Source organism: Elgaria multicarinata, chromosome 2 (assembly GCF_023053635.1).
Source record: "Elgaria multicarinata webbii isolate HBS135686 ecotype San Diego chromosome 2, rElgMul1.1.pri, whole genome shotgun sequence".
In the NCBI taxonomy this organism is placed as follows: domain Eukaryota; kingdom Metazoa; phylum Chordata; class Lepidosauria; order Squamata; family Anguidae; genus Elgaria; species Elgaria multicarinata.
In genome coordinates, this window is record NC_086172.1 from 119000595 (window position 1) to 119014057 (window position 13463).

Consider the following 13463-nt stretch of genomic DNA (forward strand, 5'->3'; position numbering starts at 1 on the left):
CCCTTTTCACTGTTTTGCCCTCTGTGGATCCTCTGTCTTCCATTAGTAAATGAAGCAGAAATAGAAAGGGAGAAACTGGATTTTCTCAAGTTTGACTTGGAGTGAGGTAGTTTTAAATGGAAACTTTTGACTTTCATGGTGCACAAACCCTCGTCAAGAAGTGGAATTGTGAAACATTTGTCTGACCTCATAATTCGGGCTGCCAGACAGTAACCCAACACCTGTATCGTATATAGCTTGGGAAGCGAGTTTGCATTTTGCAGTCCTCTGCCTTTTACTCGGTAATGTGGACTGGGAAAAGGGACGTTGGCTAACTTCTTCTGATACCTTTAGCTGTTGGCAGTATCCCGGGCAGGATCTACACTACTGCTTTAAAGCGCTTTCTAACAGTTTTGACAACTGTTGGGGCCCAGAACACACTCCGTATACAGTTGTCAAAACTGTTATAAAACGCTTTAAAGCAGTAGTGTAGATCCGGCCCAAAAACTCTGTATTGCAGGAAGGACTTGCTCGCTGTTGCTAACCCTTCCGGCTCAGTCTTGTCTCTGCAATTTTATTATGTACCCTTAAGGTTAGGTGCTCTAACATTAACATGCCTCTATTCTTCCTTGTCTTTGATATGCCATTAGAACAGTCTGAAGTTACTGCTCCCCTCTTAGTATTAAGTTTCTGCTATTTTCTGCTTCCTTGTTACCTCAGGTCTAATTTCTTTGCTCCACTTCCTACAGACCTATGCTACCAGTACTTCCCTACTTCAAAGCTGCCCATTACATAATATCTCCAAAACCTCAGGCACTGTGTATATTTGTTGCTGTGACCTCTTGTCCCAGTTTCACTGGCAGAAAACTAGAACACAGTTCAGATCCTACGTGAAGTGTTGGGAAATTGTTAATATGTGGGATTAGCCCTGAACGCATGGAGGGAACACGCAGTCACAGTGCTCATACATGTAACATTAAACAGTGGCATTTCATTGTGTTTGATAGAGGGCTGCAGAAACACTTCTTTTTTTTAAGAAGACTGTTTGTATAACATACTTTATATTCAGATTTCATTTTAACCAGCTTTTTTTAAAGATCCTTATGGTGTTAGATTTTTTTAAAAACTAACAACTAAAGATCATTTAATCCTCCATGCACAGTAGCAGCTAGTCCATAAAGGATGTGGTTGGTGGATTGTTATGTATTTGAGAAAGGCAGTAAGTCTTATCTATGGCAGTACTTAATGAGAGGTGATAGGGCTCAACCCATTTAGAAGTCAGGTCACTTGTCTAAGCAGGAAAGGCTTCTGTGTCTGAGGGAGGTGGGCAGTGGTGGGGGGAAGAGAAGAGGCTGTAGTTACATGGTGAGGAACAGTTACTCTACTTATACTTGAGTACACTGTTCTAAGGCAGAGCTTTGACATTAAAAAGCAGATTGTGGGGCTACATTCTGGGGAGCCCTAGCACAAATTATTTGCTGGTCCAAACCTAGGCAACAATACTGAGCATCAGGGTTTAATTTGGGTGGGGAGCATCAGTCTCCATAGATAGTCTTGAAAATGTCACTTTTGAGTTTGCCAGGTTTGAGTCAAACATGTAAAAGCAGTTTTCTCCCCCCCCCCCCGCCCATGGGAGGAAGAACAAAAGCCCTTGGGCGCATGGCCTTCTATGGTTTATGGCAAAGGCAGCCAAGAGCAATCACATTAGCTATAGGAACCAGGTCAAGTTGCTTTGCTTCTCATCCCTCCAACCCCCCCCCCAACCCCCATTGGGCAGGCAGGGGTTGGAGGCTGGCCATGTAAAGTGAGTAATGGAGGGCTAGACATCAGCTGGAGGAGGGGGAGTGATTGCAAGATTTCCTTCCATCTGACTGCATAGCCAATAGGAATTTATGAGCAGATGATGTAGCCTCCCCCAGAGCAACTTGACTCTGAGACAAGCTGTCTCCAACCACCACAGACAACAGCGTTGCTCAGTTGTATGTCTGAGCGAAGTGCAAACCTCATCAGGGCTGAGCAGAGCACCATATGCTAGACGCTGGGTGTGTGTGACTGACTCACATCAACTATGGAAATCTGTTCTGGTTGTGTGAAAGCCCACTGCATATGCTTCAGGAGCCCAGTCTGTTCCCAGCCTGACGTTCTGATAACTCCAGCTCTGTGTCCTTGCCTTTGATAGCTTGATGGTCTGCTTTGCTTTGTTTTGTAAGAATTGGAAGATGAGCTTTCTTTAAATAATCTGGAAAGGACAAGACCAGCTGGGTAGCTAAGAGCAATTACTAGGCCATCCCACTTAATGAACTCAGGAACTGGCATAAGCTGCGGTGAAAGAGATCTGTTTACTGGCATAAATAGGCACATCTGTGAAACATGTGACCCAGTTGCATTGCCAGGTTCATACACTAGTCTTGGAGTAAAAGGCCAATCCTAAAATGTAGAGAACACCTGTAAGATCATGACCTGAGCTGAACTCTTATAGCCTTAGGATACCCATGCGTAAAGGGAGTGCTTTGCCAAACAGTAGGTTTTTCCTTCTGTGGCAGCTTGGAACTTGTTTACCACAGCTGAAAAAGCCAAACTTTTAAACATCATTATCATCATCATCACCATCATCATCATCATCATCACTTTTTCTCGCTTGTGGCATTTTTTCTAGACAGATGTGATGGGCTTTGCTAAGACATGCTGTCTTTTACTGATTCAAGAATTTCCTGACTATTGAGCATGTTTTAAGTATTTTTTATTTATTTATTACATTTTTATAATGCCCAATAGCCAAAGCTCTCTGGGTGGTTCACAAAAAGTATGACTGCTTTCTGGATGTTGGTGTGAATGTATTTTGCTAGGCCCAGTTTGTGAAAGTTTTCTGTATAGTTTTTTTTATGTGATATTGGTGACTTATGTGACTAACGGTATAATTGGTTTTTTTCCCCTGTTGCCATACTTCTTTAACTTCCATAGCCAGTGGTGGTGGTATTATTATTATTATTATTATTATTATTATTATTATTATTATTATTTGTCTGATGGCATAAGTGTAAACTCTTTACATGCCGTATCCAAGCATCTACATACTAATACATAGACCAGTACAGGAATGCACACTGGTGAAGACAGTGTCACACGTAAGGCTGCAACCTTTGCTTTTAGTTCTCTCTAAAATGTCAGAAGTTTGACACCCACATGCTCAATTGTTGTTGGGATCCATGTGAGTTTTATAGTCCTTTTTCCTATCCAGCTTCAACCATTATGATCGCCAGGGTGAGTGTTGCACCATGTTGAGCATGTTGACTTTCAAAATGCAAAGGTGGGCGCAGATCATCCCAGCAGTGTGGATCTCTGCCACCTTCCCAGCTCCAGAGTTGGAAGGCTGTTTGGTAGCTATGTGGCCAAGATGCTTCCAAGCAGCAGCAGCAAAATGGCCACTCTCCCCCTTCTCTTGGGAAAATCTGTGAGGGGTTTAGACATTGCTTGAAAATTCCTTCAAGAAGTTGGGCCTAATGCAGCACACCACATCAACCCTTCCCATGGGAACTTGCCTGGAAGGCAGCTAATGCAGCAAGGCTCAGCAAAAATTTTAGACCCCTGCTTTTTATAAAATTCTGCATTGCATACACCACTTTTTATTGTGTATTTAAACACAATACTATGATCTGTTTTGGGTAATGGTGTATGGCTGAAATAACATAAATAACTTGTATGTGTTCATTATATTTTTATATAATGGGTTATATTTTCAAAAACTAAAAGATGAACATTGAGAGGGTTTTTTTTTATGTGTGTGTGTTCACTTCACCAGCTCAAAGCAGAAATGTCTGGGATTGTCGGTGACCTCATCCAGAATTACAACCCATATGATGACAATAATAGGACCCTTGAGACTGCATGGGACTATGTGCAGACACAGGTAAGTTGTCATGCAAAAGTTAGTGAGAGAAGAGGGCCGGGCTTGTCAACAATGAATCAAATATTTTTTAGTCTTTGCTTTAATGATCATGGTGGTGTTGTCGTGCCACCAGTGATCCTGACATGAATTAATTCATAAATTAATGGTGCTCTTTGGAGAATGATAGCAGGTTTTGGGGGTGGAGGGAGGCTATTAACATGTTCCTTTGATGTGCCTCACAGAATTCCCTCTTCCCAATTCTACTTGAAACCAAGTAGAACATTTCTCAGTTGGTAAAGCAGGCTCTTGCCTATTGTTACTGAACGTCCTCTCCACACATATGTGCATATATTCAAAAGGGGATTTTAATTATGCAAGAATTAAGGTGTACAATCAATCAATCATGGGGATTTAACAAGTTGCAATAATAAGGGACTTAAATGAATTCTAATATGGATTCAGTCAGTTCAGATAAGACTAACAGGCCTAGACATTTTAAGCATACAGAGTAGAAAACAAAGTGATACTTTAATCATCCACGGACAGAATTTGAATGTAGGCAAATCAAAGGCCTACTTGGCATTTAAACAGACCGCTGCTGCGCACAGGCGACTAGGCCACAGGCATGTGATGGTTCCTGGTTTGAATAGGGTTAGGTGTGGTTCCAAGGGAGTCGCAGAAGTTGATGACTTGGCAAATCTGGGTTCTAGAGCTTTCTTGGAGAGGGAGAGAATTAAGGGAAAGATGAAGGAATGAAAGGCAACAAGGGTATGGAGATATCCAGTTCGTTTCTAAGACTAGGCCATGAGCGGTGGGCCATGGATAAAGTCACCATGGCAAGAGTGCCAAGCTGGACAAATGGGGTATCTGTACTAAGCACACCAAAAGCGAGACCTTGGAGTAGGCCAACGGCACCGAGTGTCAGAACCCTGAGTTCTTATAGTTTTTTGACAAAGAATACAAAGGGACAAAGACTTTGGACCCAACCTTAGATAAAACAGACAAAAGAGGAGAAGTTGATGTTGGGCAGAGAAAACAATGGTCTCAATAGGGTGGACTCCATTTCCCAAGCTTTGCTAGATCTAATCTAATCGAGACAGTACTTCTCTGAGGTTGCAGTGCTGGAGGGTGGGGAGCCTCTCCCCAACCACTATACTTAGCACTAATTATACAACACCTTAGAGTTATGCATTTTTTTTTTGCCTGGGGGTTGTAGTCATGCCTAGTTCTGATTACTGTGCCTAATCTAATCATGAGACACTTCAACTAGCACGGATGATTGAATAATATTGCTGAATTTCTGTCCTGAGTATGTGACTGAATGCTAATGGCCGCTTGGTACAATTGCTTGCGTTTTACCTCTTCTCGTCTCTCAGCCTGTTCTGCAAGCTCTTCCAGCTTGTTTCACGCAATGTGCCAGACTGAGCTCCTTAAAGTGACAGACAAAATATTGGTGTAAAGTGTCTTCCAGACCTTCGCATCAAGCAGCCTGCTACCACCGTGAACAGTCTTTTGCTTAGCCTCTTGTACCGCTATTACCTCTGCAGGCCCAAGCAAGAGCCGCTTCACCCATAAAGTGAGGGAAGAACGGGGTGGGGGGGACCAAATGTGTGTGTTTGCCTTACCACTCTAGGAAAACACAAAGAGAGAGAATCATCTCAGGATGCTGTAAATGACTTTATTGATGAAAGTTGTTCTCTGTTTCCGAGTTCACCTTGGATGCTTACCCGTCTTGAACCTTACCAATCTAGGACCGCTGCTGAAGAAGCACAGCCAATTTCCTCTCCTCCATCCACCCATCCATCCACCCATCCATGCCTCTTTTTTCTTTGAGGGACTCAGTTTCCATCCTGTCCCCAGACTCAGCAGTCAGGAGGCACCTCCGCTATTACGCTTCCTTCTCTGCCAAGGCTCTCTACAGCCCCTCTGAAGCCCACCTCTTCTTTCCTCTTACAAAGTCAGGGGTAGGAGATAGAAGAAGAATTTTAGCCAGATGGTGGAGGGAAGGCGGGGTGCTCAGGCCTGTACTGCCAACCATTTCTCCCAGAGGAGAAGGAAAGTGCTGACTCATGGACAGCTAGATTCAAACTACCTGAGTATGAATATCTGCACACTGGCAACTGGGACACACACTTTTCTCCCAACGCAGTTAAAGCACACACATGTTTTCTGTCATACTTTTTCTAATGTTTTACACATGCACATACACTGACACACCAGGGTGGGAGGCATTGCCCCTGCTGGCCTTCCTCGGCCCCTCCTTGCTCGATACCGTTTTCCTCTTTCTCCTGTCAGTGTCTTAACTGCCATCAAGAGAACAGGCAAGACTTTGACACTGAGGGAGGAGGGAAGGAAGCAGGCAAGAGAAAACAGCAGAAAGCATTGTGAGGAGCAAATCAAATGGCTCATGCCCCCCCCCAAATCACTATGCTGAGGATGACAGGGTCCCAGGCATCTGCCCCCAGGACAGTGGTAACAGTGCCTCTGTGGGTGTGGGTGGGAGTTTTCAATCCCTGGCAGGGAGGCAGCAAAAACAGGTCTGCCTATGGGCTGACATCCATAGGCAGACCTGGTAGGTGGCAAATTGTGTTAGCCTGGCTTAGATCTTTGTGGAAGATGAGTCAGTAGGCTAAAGTTCTTAATGATTTATGTAACCCTTGAATTGGAACTACAGACCAGGTTCACCTAGGGGTTACCTTCTTTCTGCTAATCCTACTGCCTCCAGCTTCTACCAGAGAACCTGGGGCTCCATTTTTTTATGTCTGGGTAAATGTTTTCCCACTACTTTAGCTGAGAATGTGCACATGCACACACACACACCCCTAATCAAATACGAAGAGAGGAACAGTAACCCCCCAAACCAATGTAAAGCTTGTTTGGAAAGTTTTTGTGTGTGTGTGTCAAACTGAAAATTTGCATCTAGGTTCTATTCATAGTTCTCCTGAATGAAGTTGCATCCTGCATCTGGGGTAACCTTCAAGTTGATAGCACTGCTTTGGCAGGATATAACTTGTTCTTCTGCAGTGATTGATATCCCCTGGGCCTGCTGTCTCTCCCGATGGATATTCTCAGGAAGGGTGCTGGAGAGAGAAAGGATAGGCAGAGCAGTGGTTTGGATTCAGCCCAAACAACAATACAGTCAGGGGTAGCTGCTTCCCAAATCCGTCCTTCAACCTCTCCAATACCTTACCAATCTTACAAAAAGGTTTAGCTCCGAGGCAGCAACCCATAGCCCTGGAAAAGTGCTATTTAAAAAACAAAACACAACACCCTCTTTTTAGATGGATGTCTCTTTTGGAAACTTTCAGTCTATCTTCACAATATCATTTGAGGTTAGGGTATGTGGGTAGTATACATGCAGTTTCTTCCTCTGATAGCTGATACACAGTCACAGTTATTCCGCAGTATAACTATGTCCTTGGCAGTTTGCTATAATGTCCATATACGTCACAAAAATATCTACAACTAAACGGTCTTCAAAGTAGTCCCATCTAGCTGTGTGGGTTACATCCGGGCTCAATCATAGGCGTCAAACCATGGTTTGGACACTGGGACTGTGTTTTGCTCCATGTACTTTCCCCTTCCTTCACATGCTGGTATTTGTTTCCTGGTTATGGGTTGCACCAGAAATGCGTCTTTCCCACTCCTGCTGCCCCACCTGCAACAAAGCTGGGTGATTCAAATGCTGTAACCAAATCCTCAGAAAATCTCAAGGTCTCTTTTGTTTTTTTTTGTTTTGACTGTATGTTGGAACACTCAACTCAGCCACAACAGGGCTCCATGCGTTCAGGCATCATGGTCTCCAGTTGCAAATGGTGGGCAGATCTCAGCCCCAATTCACTTTGAAGAGCTCTTTGTCCAGTTCTAATTGAGGCTGCCTTATTCAAAGGGGAGGATGACTGGGTTCACATCTCAGGCTCATCCCACCACCAGCCTTCTTGAACAGTTGTCCTACCCCTAGTCTGCATAAACCAAAGGCTGCCTCCAAATTGGAATTGGAAGCCCGTTGTAGTTTGTGCAAGCCTGAGAGGAAATCAGAGCAAGACAGCTGAGTTAGCATGTATGCAGCTCATTTACAACAGCCAAACTATGCATTGGCTTGTAGGAGTGGGCTTGCCGTTGATTGCCCAGGCAGTACTTGTTTCTTGCCACTAGATGCCTACAGTTTAGGGCTTACTGTTGTGGTTTCCTGAAGGTTTGTATTTAAATGCTGTTGCCAATGGACAGCTAGCTGTTAGTTGCATACGGTACTTTATGGACAAATAACCAAGGCTATTGGTCTTTCCCCTTTCTTCACAAACAAAAAGCTATTCTATCCTTTCTTTCGCCACAGCTAGGTCTGTCTTAGCCAGTTGTCGTGCAGAGAGTATAGTAGAAGAGCTCCATCTTTTGGTGACTTGCTGTTATTAACACTTGGCATTTCGAGGCCAACTCCATCTTAGGCACAGCTAGAAAAGGAATTGAGAATAAAACTGCCACTATTGTACGGCCTTTATACAAATCGATGGTGTGACCACACTTAGAATACTGTGTACAGTTCTGGTCACCACACCTAAAAAAATATATTGCAGGGCTGGAAAAAGTGCAGAAAAGGGCAACTAAAATGTTTAAGGGGCTGGAGCATCTTCCCTAGGAGGGAAGAATACAACAGCTGGGATTGTTTAAGGGGGGGGGGAAGGCAAATAAGGGGAGACATGATAGAGCTATACATAATCCTGATGGCTATGTGCTAACTTCAGTATCAGATGTAGCATGCCTATGTATACCAGTTGCTGAGTAACATGGGTGGGAGGGTGCTGTTGCACTTGTGTCCTGCTTGTGACTTCCAGTCAACAGCTGGTTGGCCACTGTATGAACGGTGTGGACCTTGAGCCAGTATGGCTCTTCTTATAATGGAGGAGCACTCAAATCATGTCTGCCCTCGTCAGCGAGTTTGAAGTGGTATAGCCCAGATTACCTCAATTTACCACCTCAGTGAGAAGCAGGCCTATGTTGTTTCTAAGAGCCACTATTGTTTTGGTGTCGTGTCTTCCTGTTTGCAACACAAAGTAGATAGGGTAATCTTGCATATTCCATCAGTGTCTCATTACTGATTTCTGCTGCTTGAATTTTATTGCCTTAGATTTTATAGTGAATTTTTAGTTCAATTGTATTTTTTTAAAAATTGAATTCTAAAACTTCAAGGAAGGTGTCTCAATACCTACAATAAGAAAAATAGGGTATTGAGCAGATGAGATAAACCTAGGAGCAAATGAAATTATGATATTATTGAAGAGGAATTCATAAGATGACTTATTTCTTTAAATGTAGCTGTCTTGCTGTGGCTGGACTGGACCAGAAACTTGGAAAAATAACACCTTCCTCCAGGAGAGAAATCAGACGTCCTATCCTTGCTCTTGCAGCAATGAGTCAACTGACTCCCAGGCAGAGGTGGGCTTCTGCCCTTTAGATATTGCTTCCAACACCACAACAATTGAGGACTGGCCAGTTAGAAAGCAGGTGAGTGTATCCAGCATTCTAAAGTCTCATTCAAAAATAGCTGCTGGAGGTTTCCTTACCTCAAAAAGAGGAGTGTGTCCTGGGACCCAATGATTGTCACGACCATTATAAACTGTTTTAAAGCAGTAGTGTAGATCCTGCCCAAGTCACACGTCCCTTGTTCTACTTTGATACAGCTTCTCTTTTTCTATAAGGAAGCTTAACTTAACACTGGATCAAGAGAGTTTCCTTTTTAAGAAAATCAAGCTCCAGGCACTCTTGGAGGAATCTAGACCCATTCCAGTCTGTTTTCAGGCCTGGTTTGGCAACAGAGTTAGCCTTTGCTTCCCTGGAGGAGAATTGGGAGAGAGATGGGGCAGTGCAACCCTGTTGATTCTCCTTGATCTCTCAGTGGCTTTTGATACTATCGACCATGGTATCCTCCTGGACCTGCTCTGCAGGTTGGGTTGTGTGGGCACTATATTGCAGTGGTTCCACTCCTACCTGCAGGGCTGATGTCACAGAATTGCATTAGGTGACTATATGTTGGCCCTCTGGCATTTGTAGTCTGGGGGGCCACAGGGTATTATCTTGTCCCCAATGTGGAATAATGAGTTTAGTGTGGGAAAATGGCTCTAGTCCTGACTTGTACAGTTTCCACAGCCTAGTGTGCATGCTTGCCATGCAGAAGGTCTCAGGTTCAATCCCCAGCATCTCCTGTTTTAAAAGGATGGGGAAAGAACTCTGCCTGAAACCTTGATGTGCCCCTCCTTTTGGGGTAGACAGACCAATAGCAGAAGGCAGGTTCCGGTGGTCCTATCTGAAATTAGCAATATTCATAAGAGGATTTCAGTTCTTGGTTCTAATATTCAGCTCTCTAGCCGTTTCCTCCATTGGGGATTTGTATCCATAATCTTAAATACATGATAAGTCAACTTTTTAATATCTATTTTCCCCCTCAGGGGTGTATGAAAGGTGTACAGAACTGGTTACAGGAGAACCTTGGCATTATCCTTGGAGTCTGCACAGGGGTTGCTGTCATTGAGGTAACCTTTCTATTTCCTTCTGTTTTATAGAAAGAATCCTAGGCTGCTCCTTCATGTACTTATAAGCAAAGGCAATGAGGTGTGAAGCCACCCCACTCCAACATTGCCTTACAGTTACTCCATACTTGCAGTGGTAGGTAGTGAGGGATGGATACAACCCTTGAACAGTGATCCATGCAAGTGTGCCCAAAATCTGTTCCCTAATTTCATGAATTGGCCTGGGATAAAACTGTATTTCTGAACTCATGAATGGTTGCGCAAACATGTGGTGGAAGTTAATAAGTTATTAACACTTGCTAAAGAGCATGGATTTCCTTTTCCAGGCTTTACCTTCTGCTCTTTGTTGGGTTTTGCCAAAACATATGGCAGCTATAATTGGATGCAAAAACCTACCTGTGCTACGTAAAAGGAGCCTGCTATGTATTCTTTTTAAAAAGGCAATTTTGGCTAAGAGGCCTTTCTGCCCAATTTCACTTTGTTGCAATGCTGTATTTTCATAGAAACTTCACACTATTAGAAATACTTTTTATGAATAAAGGGGAACAATTTCAGATGGAAGAACCAAGATAGAACCATCTTCCCAAGGGTGCAATAAAAGCCAATGAATGTTGGACCTGGATTCAATTTTCATCTCTTAATTGAGGCAATTCTCCACTCCTTCTTCAGAACCTCTCAGACACTGAAATATTTATTTATATTGTTGTCTAACAGCAACAAACCTGCTGTATGTCGCTTCACTGTTGAGATGTAAGACATGCAGGCATGAGAGGCAGGGCCTTTTCTGTAGGAACACCGGGATCAAGTATTTACAGTCTCTTTCAATGGTCAGTCAAGATTTACATCATTTCAGCAGCCTTCTGGTTTCTGATTATGTTAAGTATGAATTTGGATCTGCTGTTGCTGCTGTTTCATTTTGTCTGACATACTTTTAATATGATTGTCTTAACACTTCTATTTTTGTATTTGTTACATCTTGTTGGGTGGGATTCATGAGCCACTTGAATATTTTTTACGTAGAGAAGCTCAGAATGTATCCAAAAGTTATAGTATTGTCAATGAACATAGTGCTTTTCACAGCAACTTCAGCAAAATATAAATCCCTGCCCAGCGAAGCTTGTAATCTTAATGTTAGGAGAAAGAGAGAGGGGACTGATAGGCAAAGGGGCAAATACGGCAAATGCGCTTGAACTCAGACTTGGGCTTCATCACAGTTTGGGGTGAGGGCTAAGGGATTAAGGCTAAGGATCCACTGAGAAGCTGTGTTTTGCACAGGGATTCCCCACCCCTTGAATGCTTGAAATAGGCCGTCCTTCTCACCTTCCTTCTCATTCTCTTGCAGCTACTGGGAATGGTGCTCTCCATCTGCCTCTGCAAGAACATACACACTGAAGACTACACCAAAGTGCCCAAGTACTGAGGGACTGCTGGCTTTGGGAGCTGCCCCAGAGCAAATGGAAAGCTTCCTTCCCTCCTATCCAGACTGTCTTCATCACTTACCACTTCTCCTGTGACCTCCAGCATTGCTGCGGATCAATGAGGCTGCATGGCAGCTACGAATCCTTTGAGGGATCAGGGGCTTGGGCAGCCCCCTCCTATCTCTTGACTGTTCTTCTACAAAGCGGGCCATTTTTAAAGTCTTCCTCTGCGCGTGTGATGCCCTGCACCTTTACTGCCAGCACCACGCTAGACAGCCTCTTCCTTATTTTTATTCACTTCTGACCCATTGTGACTAGGCTTAGAATACTTCTCCTCTCCTCCCCTCTTTTTTGCAACTTTCCGCTACCACTGCTAGGTGTACATAACCCCTATTCTATTCAACTAGGAAGAATCTTTGGGGCTTTAGCTGCTGTTGGTGGTTGGGTCTCTCTTTTAAACATTCATACTGTAGAAAGCAGTGTCCTTCCACTGATTTGACACCTCTGTCTTTTTAGGACTTCACTTCCTCAAATCTACTGAATTGTCTCTTGAAACTGTTGTTTTACATAGTTTGCTATATTTGTCTTCTTCCTCCCCTCCAGAAAAAGAAGAAGATCCCTTTTCACTTACTGCTCAATCTTTGACACCAATCAAATCAAGGATTGGCCCAGGCACAAGCTTATGATTTCACCAGTTCCTGTTTGGACAGGGGCATGTGGCTAGGGAAATTTTGATCTAAACTCTACCACAGTCGTCGTCCTCTCTGGATCCTGTTAGCTTGGAGACACTTTAGAGACTGCATGTATAGCATGAGTGAGTGTGTGCAAACTCACTGGAATATGTTCTTGGGTTGCCAACTTTTGTAGAGGTGATGATTGAGATTATATTTTTTCCCCCTTGAGTATGATTCTTCTGTAATTATGTGTTGTCTTTGTTATGTTGAATGGAATATGTAGAACTGATGGCTCTTCATACCCGTGGTGGTGGGGAGCACTTGTTCTGGCCATTAGGTGACATCGATTTAGAAAAGCGACTCCTTCCTGTTAACCAGCATCTCTGGATGGCCTTGGAATTGCTACGATTGCCGTCAGAAACCAGGGACAGATGTAGCTGAAAGTCACTATGAGGACTTCTGTATTGGTTTTTCACTGGGAGAAGTTTCTGCACTCAACAACCATACTAGGTTCTAGGGGTGATTGCATGGAAGGGCAATGCCAACCCATAGGGTAAAATCCCTAATTTTGGGGAGAGGTGAAGACTTGTCCTACATAAGCCCTTTGAAAAAGAGACTTAGGTTTAGTTTGGATTAGCAGTTTCTTGAGCCACGTGACGCTAACTGTATCAACGAAACCTAATAAGGCAGTCATGGAAACATTGAAGTTTCGATATAAGATCTCTGAATCCTTTCCTACGTTGAGAGTCCTAACCTCCTTGAATGTACAGGACAGTAGTTCTCTGCACTGCTGCTGTGTTTCCCAAACAGCATGGAAGGACTATCGACAAATAGAAGACTTAAAATTTAAAATTCTGCCCTGCAGGGAGAATTCAATGGGCTTGAGATATTTAGTCTAGGGACCATCTTCCAAACCTGCGGAGAGCATCTTGTATCACCATGGAACCCACAATACAAATGCTACTATTTCTTAAGTGATGACTAT

At 43.5% G+C, this 13463-nt stretch overlaps 1 protein-coding gene across 2 annotated transcripts in view; it reads left to right on the forward strand.

Moving 5' to 3' along the window:
- The window catches only part of CD82 (CD82 molecule), an 80509-nt gene extending 68094 nt beyond the window's left edge, over nucleotides 1-12415 (forward strand). For both annotated transcript variants that reach the window (XM_063117447.1, XM_063117446.1), the window contains exons 6-9: nucleotides 3779-3886; nucleotides 9176-9364; nucleotides 10306-10389; nucleotides 11729-12415. In XM_063117447.1, coding sequence (XP_062973517.1) covers nucleotides 3779-3886; nucleotides 9176-9364; nucleotides 10306-10389; nucleotides 11729-11806 — 459 coding nt within the window. In that variant the 3' untranslated portion in view covers nucleotides 11807-12415. The remainder of the gene's footprint in view (nucleotides 1-3778; nucleotides 3887-9175; nucleotides 9365-10305; nucleotides 10390-11728) is intronic.
- Nucleotides 12416-13463: the final 1048 nt, after the last annotated feature.